Raw genomic sequence first — 16489 nt, 5'->3', positions numbered from 1 at the left:
ACGCTGCCAGGCGCAGCCGTGCCCAGCTGAAGGACACAAATTTGTGCCGGGTGCTTGGGATTAACATTTCGGTTATTGCTCTGTCAGGCAGGCGGTTCAGGAATTGATTTCGCATTTAGTGGCTGCCACCATGATCTATGCAATACCGGTGATATTAATCCTAGAGAGAAGCCCCCCACCCTGAAAAGCCCGCCACCACCAACAACAACCACACAGCCAGTTTTAATAATAAAAAACAAACACACACACACACCAAGAAGTGAGGACACACACAGGAGGGTGGTGAAATCTGCATGCGCTCAGCACCCCTCAGGGCAATGCCAAGCGCTCCACTGCAGGTCAGCCAGTCAGCCTGGAGGAGTCAGACGTCCTCAGGCACAAACCAACGACCCCAAGGCGTAGCTGCGCCTGTATCAATGCCCCTCACCCCAGTCAAGTGGGAAACAAGTAAAGTGATGCAAGGACTCAAGGATGCTGAAGTGCCTGGGAGCAGGAGGGTGTGTTCTGCGTAAAATCCAGTATCCTGAGATGCTCAACTGCGGAAAAGGAGCAGCAGAGTGCAAGCTACTAGTCCCTAAGGTGGCACACCAGATAATGACGAAGCAAACGCCCTGGCCATCTGGAGAAAGGAAGGGCTCAGCGCCCCCTCATCAGCTCCTCATTCTTCCCCATGGCTATTCTACAAAATGGAATCTGCCGCTTACTGGTTAATACGGATAAATACGTTAGAGGCAGTGTGGTGTAGCGGCTAGAGCGTTGGACTAGAGCCTGGGAGGCCTGAGTTCAGATGCTGACTTGGCCCAAGAAGCTCAGTGCCTCTCTGCTGGCTTGTGGTGGGGATGAAGTGCGGAGGGGGAGAGAACTTTATGCCACAATGAGCTCCTTGGAGGAAAAGGAGGAATATAAGATGCAAGAAATAAAATACAGGCAACTCTCCATTTACATGGGGGTTATGTTCCGAGGTACCGTGCGTTTAAACCACGTCTATTCGGAATGCCATTGGAAACACCTGCAAACACCGCCATCGCTCCCTCCAAACCTCCTTGCTCCAACTCCAACTCTCCACAGGCCTCAAAAGTTGGTGCAAGGGCTCCTGGGATTCCTGGGTGCTGTTTTTGTGCCATTTTTGCACTCTTTTAGGGCCATTTTTGCCCCTTTTGTGCCATTTCTAGGTTTGTGGTGATGTACATGTGCACAGTTTTCTCTGTTTGCTGTAGCAGCCCAAAGGACCAGGCAATCATTTATTGCACAAAACGGGGTCCAATGTGCCGAGGGGTTATCCGGCTTAACACGTGCCTTTCAACTTGATAAGTCTGCATTTTTGTGTGGCCCAAATAACTCTTTCCTGACTGGCTAGCGAGGGTAACTTGCCAAATCACACAGGAACCTCACGTTGCCACAGGGGCCTCGGACGGCATCTTTAAAAAGACGGTCTTACTTCATCAAACAGGGGACGCGGGTGGCGCTGTGGGTTAAAGCCTCAGCGCCTAGGACTTGCCGATCGAAAGGTCGGCGGTTTGAATCCCCGCGGCGGGGTGCGCTCCCGCTGCTCGGTCCCAGCGCCTGCCAACCTAGCAGTTCGAAAGCACCTCCGGGTGCAAGTAGAGAAATAGGGACCGCTTACCAGCGGGAAGGTAAACGGCGTTTCCGTGTGCGGCTCTGGCTCGCCAGAGCAGCTTCGTCACGCTGGCCACGTGACCCGGAAGTGTCTCCGGACAGCGCTGGCCCCTGGCCTCTTGAGTGAGATGGGCGCACAACCCCAGAGTCTGTCAAGACTGGCCCGTACGGGCAGGGGTACCTTTACCTTTACCTACTTCATCAAACAGCTGCAGCATTATGGTGAGGACATCCGGGTGGGCCTTGTCCACTTCGTCAAAGAGCACCACAGCATTTGGGCACTGCTTCAGCTTCTTGGTAAGCTGGCCGCCTTCCTCATGGCCGACGTAACCTGGCGGAGAGCCAATGAACTTGGCAACCTGGGAGGGAAAGAGGCCACAGGCGTCAGATGGGGATGCCCACGCCCTGGGCCGGGGGAAAGAGACCTGCTGTGGCTCAAAGCAAGACTAGCCTGCACAAGGAGTTCGGAGCCTGCACCGTCCGACTTCAGTGCGTTGAGAGAGCAAGGAAAAGATTGTACGTCCAGAGCTGGGTGCATTTGGAATGGAGGAAATCCAATTACTAAGACCGCAATGTGCAAATTAGGCGCATCATCACATGGCTGCTTATGTTGCAGAATCAGTTCTGCTCCTCAATCTACATTTTAAGGGATATACAGTGGTGGCTTTTTGCATGGTCTGGAGAAATGGGAGGTGGACAAGGAGAGCAGAGGCAGCTGAGTTATGGGTCCAAGGTCCCAGAGATAGAAGCCTTGGCGAGTAGCTCTGAAGGGGCCCTGACACTTTTAAGAGCTTCTGCACTACACTCTGCTTTCCACAAATATTCTAAAACCTCACCAGGAATATTTGATCAACAGGGACTAGGCTAGTGGTTGTACCATCTCCTGGGGGTGGGGACAGTGGGATAACCTAGGGGGGTACTAAGAGGCAAGGGGGGCAGCAGAGGGGGGCGTGGAAAGTCTAAATGACTATCAGACTTTGAACACTAGTATTACTGTATCGAGTTCATCAGTTTGGTTGAATTAATTAAATTAAACCATTTTAAATGGATTTTGAATAAATGTGAAATTAATGGTTTTAAATTTTATCATGTTATTTTCTTCCTCGGTCGTAATGGTAGTAGTATTAATAGTAATAGTAACAGTAATAGTAATAATAATAATAATAACAATGACAACAACAATAATAATATTTATACCCCACCCATTGGGATGGATTTCCCCAGCCACTCTGGGTGGCTTACAGCACATATAAAAACATAGTAAAATGTCAAACATTTAAAACTTTCCTTTCAGATAGTTGTCTTTGACATCTGATTGGAGGGCGTTTGCTCATGCAAACTGCAATTTTGAATAATGCTTTTTATAGAGTGGGGGAACTGGGGCTGAGTTTGTGGAACCAAGGGGATGGGGTTCCCAAAAGGTATAGGAACCACTAGATTAAAAATTCTCTCTTTTTTTCATTAAAAAAAGCCACAAGCTTATCCTGCAACAGATTTCCACTTTCAGACAATACTGAGCCTTTCATAGCAAGGCCAAAACAACAACAAAAAAAATGAATAAATGAATGAACAGGAAAAAAATAAAAAGGGGAGGAAAATGAACAAGGAGATGGCTTGAGATCTCTTTCCAGGCACCATGGAAAAAGCCTTACTTTATATCCCAACTAATCTTGCAACTAAGAAACAAGGAACACAGAATACAGCTACCTCCTTCTTCTCAGGAGACAGGAAGGAATGTATGGGAGATGGTGTTCTATAGGGCACACCATAGAAATGTTAAGTTTTCTTTTTTCAGGTGAGGCTGGAGGAGCAAGGGTGAGAATGTGGAGTTTGCCACCAAGAGGAGGGTATCAGCAAAGGTGAGAATGCCAAGTGTCGCCAGGTGCGATTCTGGGATCTTCAAACAGTGATGGTGTTGCTGAGGGCGTGCATCTCTCTTACTAACCTCGTGTCTTTCCTGAAACTCAGACATGTCCAGCCTGATGAAACCCTGGTGGCACAAAAGAAACAAAAAGGGACTCATTTATTGGTGCTGATGACAGGCAGCTGCAGTCAATTCCGGATCCCTGACAGAGCATGCCTGTTGCAATGCCAGGCTCTGCAGAGACCTGTGTGTCGTGTCCCCACTTTGTATATTGATCTGTAGTCACAAAGGCTGTTAGGAGAAGAAGTGGCAGAGCATCTGCTCTGACTGCAGAAGGGCCCAGGTTCAAGCCCCCCCCCCCGGCATCTCCAGGTAGGGCTGGGAACGGCTCAGTTTCAAACCCTGGAGAGTGGCTGCCAGTAGACTATGCAGGGGGAGAAAGAGCAGTGGTATGGCTTGTTTTATTTAGTTACTGGTTAATAGGGATACTGGACTGCGTATGCTCCCTTTGCACTGACTGAGCAGAGCTTGAAGACATCCAAGAAACTCCCCAGGGATTCAGGCAAGGCACACACTAAGCTCTACCTGGAGGTGGTCATAGAGGACCAAGCCTGGGACCTTCGTCCCGCAAAGCAGATGCACTACTCCCAAGTTAATGAGCATCCCTGGGCTTTCTCCAAAGCACAGCGGCCAGAATTTTCACCCAAATCACGCCCAACTTTTCTTGCATTCCTGAATTCAAATGTACCCAAGACGGCTGAGCTGGGCTGTAAAAGGCAACCAATGATGCAGAAACCACAATCAGAATATATTGTCCTTTGTTTAAAAACCAGCGAGGTTTTTGCTGCACACCCAGAGGATGAGGCGGGCTTTCAGCTGGCACAGAAACAAGATCTTGGTAATAACATCTCCCTTAACCCGCCAGCTGCTGTTATAAGCCGCCCTCTCCTCCTGTCCTTCCCCAATAATTCTCTCCACGTTTTGTGACGCCCTCTTTGATGCATTAATTAACTAAATAACCAACAAACTGATTAGGCTTTAATGAACCGCTTGTTCTGAGCATGCCATTGAATTAGCACGGCCTGTTTGTCCTTGGCTGTTGTGGTGTTTGATGTGGAGCCAGTAACAACGGCAGCGAGGACGAAAACGTAACTGGAAAAGGGACGGTGGTTTCGCCCTGGAAACCGGCGCACAGAGCGGCATCCTGCATAACTCCAAAACCTGCAACATTTTAAAGTGGTGACTCGCTCCCACAGAAGCCACAGTTGTGGCCAGGGCAATTCTTCTGGATCAGGTCAGAGCAGCTCCAGGGAGGAAATTGTGAAATGGGAACCCTCTTGGTCGATGCCTCCAGGGTCCCTGGCCGCTCCACCCACTGACGCCTGGGGAAACAAGGCTGTTCTTCCGCTGGGGGAACCGAGAGCAGAGGCCTTACCTTCTTGACATCTTTGTGCAGGTACTTGGCAGTCTGCTTGGCCAGTTCAGTTTTGCCTGTTCAAGAAGTGGCAGAGAAAAGAGGGAGCGTTGAGGGAGAAACGCCTTGATAAGAACATCAAGAAGAGACCATGCAAAAAGCTCTCGGGAAGTTGTGCGACAACAAAACCAAGACCCGTTTGCAGCGTCTGTGTTACAAGTGAGATCATGGAACTGTGGAGTTGGAAGTGACCACCAGGGTCATCTAGCCCAACCCCCTGCAATGCAGGAAACTTTGTGCCCGACAAGGGGCTCGAACCCACAATCCTGAGATTAAGAGTCTTCTACCAGCTGGGCTAGGGACGCAGGTGGCGCTGTGGGTTAAAGCCTCAGCACCTAGGACTTGCCGATCGAAAGGTCGGCGGTTCGAATCCCTGCAGCGGGGTGCGCTCCCGCTGCTCGGTCCCAGCGCCTGCCAACCTAGCAGGTTGCAAGTAGATAAATAGGGACCGCTTACCAGCGGGAAGGTAAACGGCGTTTCCGTGTGCGGCTCTGGCTCGCCAGAGCAGCGATGTCACGCTGGCCACGTGACCCGGAAGTGTCTCCGGACAGCGCTGGCCCCTGGCCTCTTAAGTGAGATGGGCGCACAACCCCAGAGTCTGTCAAGACTGGCCCGTATGGGCAGGGGTACCTTTACCTTTTTTACCAGCTGGGCTAATATATACTTAAAGAAACAAAAACAAACACAGCACAGGCTCCATTCTCAACCTACCCCAGGAACACGAGAGCCACTGCAACAGCACCACCTTTTCCTGTGTCTACTGGCTGCGTGGGACATTCTGGGCTATATTATGTGGCTCCTCCCCCCTCCAGGTTTCAGACACCTGGAAACTGAGTCGGCAAGGATGCTGGTCTTCAGCCACAGCATGGTTTCCCCTTCCGTGGGTCCAGGCTTTCTCACACCCCCTGGCAGGCAGCGCTGGAGGGAGTGGCGTGACAGTGGCATGACCTGTGGCTCTCTCCGTCGGAGGCAGCAATGCTTTTGAATGCCAGATGCTAGAAACCACCGGAGGGGAGAGTTGCTTTTGGACTGGATGGGCCAATGGCTCTTCTAATGCTCTGCTCACAAACAGGGTTCCCTGAAGTACCCATACCAGTGACAGCTGTCAGTCTCAGGGATGGACCCTGTAGGTTCTGCTTTCACTTCCTCCTTCCAGAGTCTTTTAACCCTATAAAGGCCTCCAAACTCTACCTACACAAAATTATTAGTTATCATGCTCACGTTTTTGTACGATGACAGAAAGGACTTTTTTGGACTGCCAACCTGGTGCCCTCCAGATGTGTTGAGAATACAACTCCTATCAATGGCTGTGCTTAGCTGGGCCTGAAGGCAGCTGCAGCCCAAAGCTCTGGAGGGCACCAGACTGGGGACAGTTGGGCTACAGAATACCGTTTGCTCTTAAAATGACTTTTGTGGGGTGTTTTTGGAAGACATAAGCTGCAAAGAAAAGTGAACTGTCCCTGCTGCCTCCACCGGGGAAAAAAGGAAGCCTTGAAGGATTTGCTGTGCAAAAGTGCTTTGGAGAACCAGGCGAGCGATGGAGCCGAGGCCCATCAACCCAGTCTTCCCCCAACGCAACGTCCTTGACTTCAAGACAAGGAGCAGATTTGCTGGGAAACACAATATTCTTTGTTTATTGGATTTATATGCAACGTCTATCATAAAAGTCTAGGCATGAAGGCGATCAATAATTCAAAACACATATTACGGAATAAATCCACATCGACATGGTATCAACAAACATGTCAGCCCCCACTGCGGCGGGAGATTTCGTCCCACGCGAGGCATGTACCTGCGCCAAGAAGCCCCTGCAGGACCCTGGTAAGGTGCCCTCAAGGTGAAAGGGCACTCCAGGGTCTCCCTGACCCAGACGAGATGCCAGAGGGAAGACTCCTGAGCGACAATCCTTCCCTTGGCTCCTTCTTTCACAACCAGGGGCTGCCAATTCCTGCTGCTTCACCCTTTTTGTGGCAATTGCATCTTGCGCAGGGGTTGCGCTCTGGTGACAGTGCATATACGCAAAAAAGGTGTATACCCGAAGCACCGTTGCATGACCATCCTTACCTTCCAAGCAAGGCAGAGAACTTCAAAGCTCTCAGGTTTGCCTTTTGGGTTCTGGGATGCTCTCATGAAATCTCACAGGGTTGTCTGAGATCACGGCAAGAGCATCTCAAGAGCCTAGTATGCAAGTCTGACAGTTTAAAAGCACTCTCCATGCAGGGGAAATCCTGTTCAAAAGGATCTTTTAAGCTATCCGCTTACATTTGATTTGTGTGATTTCGGCCAGCTGGTCTTCAACCGTGTACCATTGAAATAGCACATGTAAGATGTGTGTAAGATGCGATCATACTGTGCCTCCCAAAGCCACACTTTATTCTCTGCTAAAAGCTTTGTCCTGCCTCTTCACCCCTAATTTCCATGACTCCGCCTCACCTGCTCTCTCATCTGCCTGGTTCCAGGGTACAGAATTAGCAGGGTGCCAAAAAGCACCTCAAAAAGTCTGGGTGCCATTTTTTTTTTTTTTTTGCGCCTGGCTGACACTCAAGGATTACTGAAATGTATGTGCTTTGGAGCCTCAAAGTACATGTTAAGGATAGACAATATGTTAAGGAGCTAGAGTAGAGTAAAGAGTAGAGTATTTTGAAAACTGAAGTATGGTACTAATATTTTTATTGCCAATACCAAATTAAACATGCATTAACCATTTCTGCTCAAATGTGGTATTAACAATGTGTCATTTACGCAAACTGCGTAGTAATTCATGCTTATCAAAATAATAAATTGAAAGTGTTGCTGACCGCCCCCCCCCCCCGCCCCGTGGCATCTAGACATTCTGGTTTTGGCGCCCACAACTCTGGTCCCAGGAGCCATTTGGCTCCTAGCTTTTCTATCCCAGTTTCTAACACTGCCTGTTTCCGTGTCTCAGAAAGGGTGATTCAATTCAGACCCCATGCCAAACCATGGTTGGTGCTAATCAGAGCTTAGAACCCGAAACAACACAGGGGTCCAGAATGCTGACTGGGCCTTGGGTCCCCTTGCCCTCCCCACCCATGATTTTACTCCATTGAGAAGGCTCTTCCTGGTCCATTCTAGCTTCCTTGCCCTTGCTGGACCCTTCTCAATCTTTGCTCTGCAACAGGAACTACAAACTTGCTCCTGTCTTTCAAAAATGGAATCAGATCTCAGGGTGCCAGTTCGGTTTGGTGGTTGTGGGGTGTGGATGCCTTGGCAACACATACAGCGCTTTGCGAGGCAATTCTTTCCTGGAGCTGGCAAGAAGCTTGTGAAAGGCAATCCAGCTCTTGATGACTTCTGGGATGATGCTACGATTAAGGATTTTCAAATAGGGAATGATCCTGGTGAATTTATGTCTGTTTTTACCCTTTTAATGGTTTTATTGCATGGTTTTCTGCTTTTATTTCTGTAAACCGCTTTGGTGGTGTGGGGTTTTTTTTAATGACACAGCAGTATACAAATATTTTATAACTGAATAATAATAATAATAATAATTCTATGTTTCACGTGAATATTGTACCTAGTGTGATTTTCTCACTTTGGAATTTGGGATAGTTCACATTCAGTGCCACTATTATGCTGTTGCAAGTTATTTGTTATAGAAAGTGGTGTTTGCCGATGACTTGAACCACTGGCAGTGTCTGGGCAGGGGGAAGGTAAGTGGACTGAAAAACCTGTCCTTTACTTGAGCCCAGAAAAGTACTTGAAAACTAGACTTGAGATTTCTGGCCCATCTGTGGTGAAACATCTTTGGTTTTTCTAGCATGTGTGGAAAAATCAGCACTGGTGTTTTTTCTGGGGCTGGACCAGCGTGCATCATCCCCCAAAAAATGAAAGAAGGAAAAAAAAAGGACGCCGACTTTACCTATTCCCGATGATCCCAAGAAGAGAAAAACCAGGGGATGCTCCTCGTCATACCAGCCATTTTCCTTCCTCCGAATGGCTGCAATCGAAAATGCAAGAAAAACAAAGGAAGGGGTTATATATCTGGGCACATAAAAAAGGGAAAGGCATATAAATCAATGACACAACAGCAAGTATAATTATCACTAAGTATACACTATGTTTTACTGCTCTCTGCCCACTCAAAGTCTTCGCTGCCATTAGAGCTACCTAATTTGATTAGCCAGCAAGGCCCCCAGAGATACCTAATCAGGTTAGCATGGATTTGGAAAGCTGCCCAGAGCAGATTTCGGATAAAGTTTTCCAGGATGTGCACTCAGCGTTGCCAGGGAAACAGGAGGGAGGATGGACACTGAATGAACCAGAAAGGGACCTGTCGGGTGGACCGAGAGGGGAGGGTAAAGGGTTGGGGGAAAGAGAGATTCTAGAGGCTCAATAGCTCGCCAGCTTGTAAGCGCCACCTTTGTGCACAAAGACCTGGGAAGGAGAAGTTTGCTACCTCTCCGACGCTAACGGGAAGGAAGCCTTGAATTCAAGGTCACGGCAGCCTTGTGAAGACTCATGGGCCGCAGTAAATAATGGTGCTAGGATGGAGGAGGATGCAAGGAAGATATGCCAGGGAAACATGGGATGGGTTTGGAACGCAAAAGGATCTACTTTGCAGAGGAGCAGCACTTAAAACCTCTGGGTTGTCCAAACCTGCCCTCTGGGGCAGACAGCTTCCCTGTGGATCCTGCTCTTCTTGGCACCCCGACTGCAGCTTTGCATTCTCAGATCACAGCACATGCACAGCGTTTAAAAAAGGGAAGGAAAAAGTGACCACATGAGAACAAGGGGGCAGCATTTGTTTACATTCAGTGGCTGTGCTTAAGGTCTGGCTGCTGCATTAAAGAAAAGGACAGGACACATAAAATAAAGGACTTCTTTACGCAGCACACAGTTCACCTTTGGAACTCAATTCCACAGGAGGCACTGATGGCTACTAGCCATGATGGCTCTGCTCTGCCTCTACAGTTGGAGGCAGCAATGCTTCTGAATGCCAGAAAACCACAGATGTCTGGAAACCACAGATTAGGAGAGTTTCCCTTGTGCTCGAATCCTGCTTTCAGGTTTCCCACGGGAGGTTGTGGGCTCTCCTTCTGTAGAGGTTTTTATACAGGGGCCCTGTTCTCATCCGGCCCTGTTCCAGAGCCCTGTTTGCACCCTGAAGCGAACACAACCCACGTCCGTGCGTCTGGCGATTCGCTGCTTCTGCGCATGAAGTCATTTTGAGAGTCTGTGCATGTGCGAGCGGCAAAACCTGGAAGTAACGCACTCCGTTACTTCCGGGTCTCCGCGGAGCGCAACCTGAAATTACTCATCCCAAAGCTACTTCAACCCAAGGTATGACTGTACAATGGACGCTCCGGTTGCAAACGTGATCCGTGCGGGAGGCACATTCGCAACCCGCAGCACCCGCAACCCACAGCATCGTGTCTGCTCACGCGTGGGTTGTGATTCGGCACTTCTGGGCATGCGCAAAGAGCGATTTAGCGCTTCTGTGCATACGCCGAAACCCAGAAGTAACCCATTCTGGTACTTCCAGGTTTCGGCACGTCTGTAACCCAAAAAGGCACAACCTGAAGCTTCTGTAACCCAAGGCAGGATTGTATAATGCCTGGAGCAGGATTCCTGCTTTAGCCTTCTGAGAAAATCAGCTTTTGCTTCAAAAACTCATGAAGCTCTTGTCTTCATAGATAAAAACAGGCTTGAAAAAGCACGTGGGCAGGAGCTGGATTTCTGAGCTGCAGTGATGTGAAGCTACAACGCTCTGCCCCTTGTCAGCCTCAGCAAGCAGCCCCCAACAGAATAAATTATGCAAAACAAAAGCATGCAGGCAATTTTGCTTAATTTATGCAAGTTGCAGAACAGGCTCTTCCTGACACAACTTGGCAGGATTTTTAATAGCGTTTTATGTTAATTTGTATAAATTGTTTTATGAATTGGCAGCATGTAAATACGTTTAAAAACAAACTCCCTGCACATACTCTGTGAAATTGTGGCTGAAAACTTATTCAACCCCCACTTCCCTTTTCTCAGAGGTGCACAACTCACCACGAAGCTGGCTTTTCTGGGTTGCTCTGGCATGGTGAAGCAGCATCTTGAACCCCCTGATCCGTGTCCTGACCGTGACTCCTCCTCTCCTGGAAAATGTTCAAGAAGCAGTTTTCAGTCAGGACAGGGCGAGGCGCCATCTTGGTGTGCTCTGAAGCATTCAGAGGACCACTTCAGCATGCCAAAGCCACCCGGGAAAGTCAGCCCACAGCATGAAAAATGGTGCCACAAACCTCCAAACCATGCCAGCTGCTCTATGTGCCACATTCACCACCCAGATTTTTTTTTCCTTGGGGCCTCTGAGTTGTAAACGCAACACTGAGGTGAAGCCACTTCTGCTTGCCAGGGTTTGAGGAACTATGGACCCAGCAGGAGAGGACGATCCAGCAGCTCAGTGACTAATGTACCAGTAGCCACACTCCATGAGAAAGCCAAAGGAATTTGGAAATTGCTACTAAACTGCCATGTTTGCATCCACAGTGCATCTATGCCCGCGTGTGGTCCAATGGCCTGATCCAGAAAGCTCTTCTCATAGTCACCGCCTGTTAGCCATTCCACCTAAGCCCATGAAACCACTTTTATTTTGTTAAATACATAAAATAGCCCCCCCCCCCCAAATTACAATTTAGATTGAAAGTTCCCTGGTGCCAAGACTTGTGTTCCCCTCCTGCCTCAATGCTATTCTATGTGCTGGTAGTCTTAATTAAAATTCATAGCCACTCCAAGACAGAGATGAAGCCACGCAGCTCTCAGTCATTCTTTCATTTGTCCTTTCCTGATGCTTTAAAAGAGGATCAAACACATTCATGGAGAAGGAGAGGGAACTGTGGAACTCTCTCCCACAGGAGATAGTAATGGCCACCAACTCGGGTGACTTTAAATGGAGAATAGACAAATTCATAGAGGAGGAGAGCGCTACTGATGGCTATTAGCCAGAATGGCTATGCTCTGCCTCCAGAACTGCAGGAGGAGAAGATTCCTCTTGTGCACAACTCCTGCTCGTGGGTTTCCCCAAAGAGGCATCTGGTTGGCCACTGTGAGAACTGGATGCTGCGCTACACAGCCTGATCTAGCAGTTTCTAAACTTAAAAGAACTCAAGGTGCAGGAGAAAAGGGGGAGGGTCAAAGGGGTCAGTGCTGCATTCAAAGAATAATCTCAGATTCAAAACCTGCCCATAGGACTGTCAGGCACAGCAGCAATTTAGCTTCCAGCCACCACAGAACCTTTCCGACCTCTCCTTCGCATTACGTGCTCAGCAACAGCTGCATGCAGAAGGCCCCACGTTCAGTCCCTGCCATCTCCAGTTGCAATCACAGGCAGACAAATGGGCTTGGAGAACAACCCAGGAAAGGGACACTTTGCTGCCATTCAGGGGAAATATCCCCAGCCTAGGTGGACCAATGTCCTGACTTCACATGCCACGACAGCTTCACATGCTCCTTGGGCTGAAAAGGTACTGATATATCAAGGAGAGGCAGCAACGCCTCATTTAGAACAAGGCCTCTGCCTTCCAACGCACTTCTCAAAAGCTGTAGAACCATAGCTCAGGGGCAGAGGACCTGGTCTGCATGCAGAACATCTCAGCTTCAATCCCAGGCACCTCCAGGTAGGGCTGGGAGATGCATCCTGCCTGAAAACCTGGAGAGTGGCTGCCAGTCTGTGTAGGCACTCTCATAAAAGTGTTTTGTGATACTTTGTGCAAAGAAGAGAGCTGTATTTCAGGAGCTGTAGGAGCTGTATTTTGCAGCCTTCCCCCGTTGGTGTGTTGGATGGGGCTGATGGGAGATGCCCAGAAGGGTGCCAGGTTGTTGTGATAGAGAGGGCCTCCTTGCAGAGAATGCTCACCTGCACAGCCGGCTTTTTAAAATTCCACTCAGCCCTGTCTTGGCGGTTGACAGAGGTCAGCGAGACCGGAGATGCGACGTATTACGCTTGACAGAGGCGCTCCTTAAAAGTAGGCGAAATGCCAAGCTTGAAAAGAATGACGAGCAAAAGATATATCTTGTGATAGCCGAGTAGGATAATGGAAGGGGAGGGAAAGGCAGACAGAAGGAGAGAGAAAGAGAGTGAGAGAGCGCAAATGAGAACCACCAGATGCTTGAAAACAGGCCACTGTGCTTCTTGCAGAGAAGGGCAATGTGGACGGCATGTCCAGAAGCACCCAGAGGCAGAGGACGAACTCTGGAGAAGGGCCAGTGAGCTTTTCCAGACACGGGGCTCCAAATAATGATCCTTTCAACAACAGACAGACAGACAGACAGAGAGAGAGAGAGAGAGAGAGAGAGAGAGATATGAGCATCTCTGAATGTTTTCTGCCTGTTTCCTTCCATGTGTTTTTAAAATGAAAGCAAGAAAATTTGAGGCCAGAATCAGGCCTTGCTCAACTGATTGTTTTGGGAGAGGGTGGTGACGCCATTTCCTCCTTGTGCAGAAGGAAGGAGCAGTTTGACATGACCAGAGTCACACCATGAAAAGTGTGGGATTTAGAAGGGGAAGGAGCTCGGTCTTTTTCTTCTTCTTCTTCTTTTTAAAAAAGAAGCAAATGTTAACTCTTCACACCTGAAGGGATATGTGTGGAAGTGTTTGGGGAGTGATTGGCAAAATCTTGGCAGGTGGAGGTGGTGCTGAGCAGGTGGTGGTGGTTCTGAGGGCTCTGCTTTCCTTCCTTGCCCTTCCACTTCTGGAGCAGACAAAGTCACCTTGAACATTTCATTCATTTCCATAAGAATGGAAGAAGAGCCTGGCTACTGGATCAGGCCAGTGGCCCATGGAGCCCAGCATCCTGTTCCCACAGTCGCCAACCAGTTGCCTGTGGGGAACCCCCCAAGCAAGGCCACAGCATAAGAGTGCAAGAGCACTCCCCGCCTCCTGCGGGTCTTTGACAACTGCTATTCAGACGCATTATAGTATGGCCACATCTTAAGCACATTTAACTCATGTGATTTCAAACGTAAGTGGCTGAAGGCTGGCTGGTTGAAATTCCACAGGTAAAATGCAAGAAAGACCCTCTCAGTGTGCAGGTTCTGCGATACTCTTGCAAGATACTCTTGCAGGGGGTTCGACTCGATGGCCCTTGTGGTCTCTTCCAACTCTATGATTCTAAGATCCCTTGGAAACATATTTTTTATATTGACTTTGAGCAAAGGGCACAAAGCAACTCATAATTACTCACTAGCAATTTGGAAATTGGGAGACCTGGACCACCATGGTGATCTCAGCCTCAGTTCCCGATCTGCAAAATGGGCATAATGGAGGTCCGCCTGGCAGGGCTGCTGCAAAAGCCAACCAAGAAAAAGACAGCAAGGGTTTTTTCTGAAGATAAAAATAATTTGATTACTACACTGTGCAGCACTGCCTAGGATTGGAAGGTGAAAGAGTTGGTTAGCAACAGAGCAAAGACCAGCTGAAGTGGCAGTTAAGACGCCGGTGGCTCAATGTAGAATAATAGAATTGTAAAGTTAGGAGGGACCCTGAGGATCATCTATTCCAACCCCCTGCAATGCAGGAAAATGCAGCTGTCCCAGAAGTGGATCAAACCCACAACTCTGGTGTTATCAGCACCACGCTGTAACCAACTGAGCTGTCCCGGACATCTGCACCACCTGGCCATGGAGGGAATCCAACCCCTATTTTAGACAGATCCGTTCTCTGCAAGGCTACGCTCTCCTCACTCTTGCAGAAAGGCTGTGGAGGGACTAAGGCACAGAAGTCCTGGCTGAAATTCTGGGAGCAGCAGAGAGAGAAAGAGCACAAGAGAGGGAGGGAAGGAGGCAGGCGCTGCCACCTTGGCCCTCCCTGGCTCCAGAGCTCTTTCCAGCCTGGGCTTTCTTTTGCCCTCCGTAACTGCAGAGCCGCCACAGCGCTGGGTCTCTGAGAGGCCTTTCAAGCTGGCTATTGAACTGATAAATTCACTGTATTACTTTACACAAATCAATACCCCAGCAGTTATCAGGGGTTGACGTGACCAAAATTGGTTTCAGCCAATTTGTGAGTGTAATAAATGTCCATTTATCAAATCAATTCATTCTGTGGGGTTTCTTGGCCTGGCCGGGCTCATGACGCCAAAGGGGCGACGTCCTTCGGGCATGAACCAAAGACCAACTTTGCCCTTGTGAGGCAAGGCACTGGGATTCAAAGGCCTCTGCTTGGCTTCCCCCACTGCTGCGGTGGCTCAGTTCGATGAGCAGACGTGGGTCGGCTGGGCAGGAAGGTGGTGGCCAAAGGGGTCAAGGCAGAAACAGGGCCAGATTCCTACCGCCAGCCCACTCCCACTCTGCTCCAAGAAAAGTGTGCTAAACTTTAAGCCAACGTGCTGCTCTACAGGAAAGGCCAAAAGTCAACGGGAAGAACACCTGGCTGAAGGTTCCAGGCTCAACCCCTGGCAGCTCTAGGCAGGGCCGAGAAAGACTCCTGGTCTGAAACTGAAGACAGCTGCTGCCAGTCAGTGTAGGCAACTACAAGCTCCTACTACAAGCAAAACGCCCACCAAATAAGTGGGAAAGCAACACAGTACAGCTATGCAAGCGGCTGCTAATTTTGAATGTCTGCATCCACTACTGACCATTCGTCTTCATCCTTTTTCCACTATGGAACTTGCTCCCACAGGAAGAAGTGATGGCCACCAACTTGGATGGCTTAAGAGAATTAAGCAAATTTAAGGAGCAGGATAAGGCTGTCAAAGGCTACTTAGCCATGATGGTTTTAGTCTGCCTCCCCAGTTGGAGGCAGCAATGCTTCTGAACACAAGCTGCTAGAGACTGATGGAGGGGAGAGTTGCTCTCATGCTCGGATCCTGTGAGAACAGAATGCTGGACCAGATGGGGCATTGGCTTGACCTAGCAGGCTCTTGTTATGTTCTCATATTCTGGGGCATCCCTTGGAAACATCCTCTTGTTGTTGCATGAAGTCAACTCTTGCTCCCCCAAAAACCTGAATGCACTTTGAATGAAGTTGATGCCCTGGGCAACCACACTGTGCAGAAGCAGCAAAACAACCGGCTAGAAGACAACAGACTGAATGTAAGCTGTGAGCCTCAGATCGGGCTCCTCAAACTGGGTCCCAGTGAGCCCACTGAAGCAAGAAAGCAGGCGCCAGGTATGCCCCTAAATGCAAGTCAAAGAAAGCTTGCTTGACAACTGTCAACCATCCTGTGTCCTGGGATGGAGCATGAGGAGCTAGCAAGCTAGCAGCTGAATTAAGGGTTGCTTCCTGACACTCCTCTCCCCACACCAACGTGCACTGGCATGGGGTGGGGGGCACATTGCTGCAGCGTTTAGACTGGGAGCACAGCAGTCGCTCCGCAGTCAGGAGGTATGCCAAGTGTGCCCTGTGTTTGAAAGCCCCTCTTGAAAGATGGGCAAGGGCTACTCAGAGTAACTGGGTACAGTGGTGCCTCGCAAGACGAAATTAATCCGTTCCGTGAGGCTCTTCGTATAGCGGTTTTTTCGTCTTGCGAAGCAAGCCCATTGACAGCTTAGCGGATTAGCGCTATTAGCGGTTTAGCGGCTTTTAGCGATCAGCT

General features: G+C 49.3%; 1 protein-coding gene across 2 annotated transcripts in view; it reads right to left on the bottom strand.

The window, feature by feature from the left end:
* CLPB (ClpB family mitochondrial disaggregase) overlaps nt 1-16489 on the bottom strand; it is a 79440-nt gene that overhangs the window by 12497 nt on the left and 50454 nt on the right. For both annotated transcript variants that reach the window (XM_079973650.1, XM_079973651.1), the window contains exons 8-11: nt 8836-8913; nt 4917-4972; nt 3563-3607; nt 1815-1976 (exon numbers count right to left, since the gene is read on the bottom strand). In XM_079973650.1, the coding sequence (XP_079829776.1) occupies nt 1815-1976; nt 3563-3607; nt 4917-4972; nt 8836-8913 (341 nt within the window). The remainder of the gene's footprint in view (nt 1-1814; nt 1977-3562; nt 3608-4916; nt 4973-8835; nt 8914-16489) is intronic.

The sequence above is a fragment of the Podarcis cretensis genome (assembly GCF_951804945.1).
Source record: "Podarcis cretensis genome assembly, chromosome: 4".
In the NCBI taxonomy this organism is placed as follows: Eukaryota; Metazoa; Chordata; class Lepidosauria; order Squamata; family Lacertidae; genus Podarcis; species Podarcis cretensis.
Note: the sequence above shows the minus strand (reverse complement) of the source record. Positions and strands in the feature narration are given on the sequence as shown.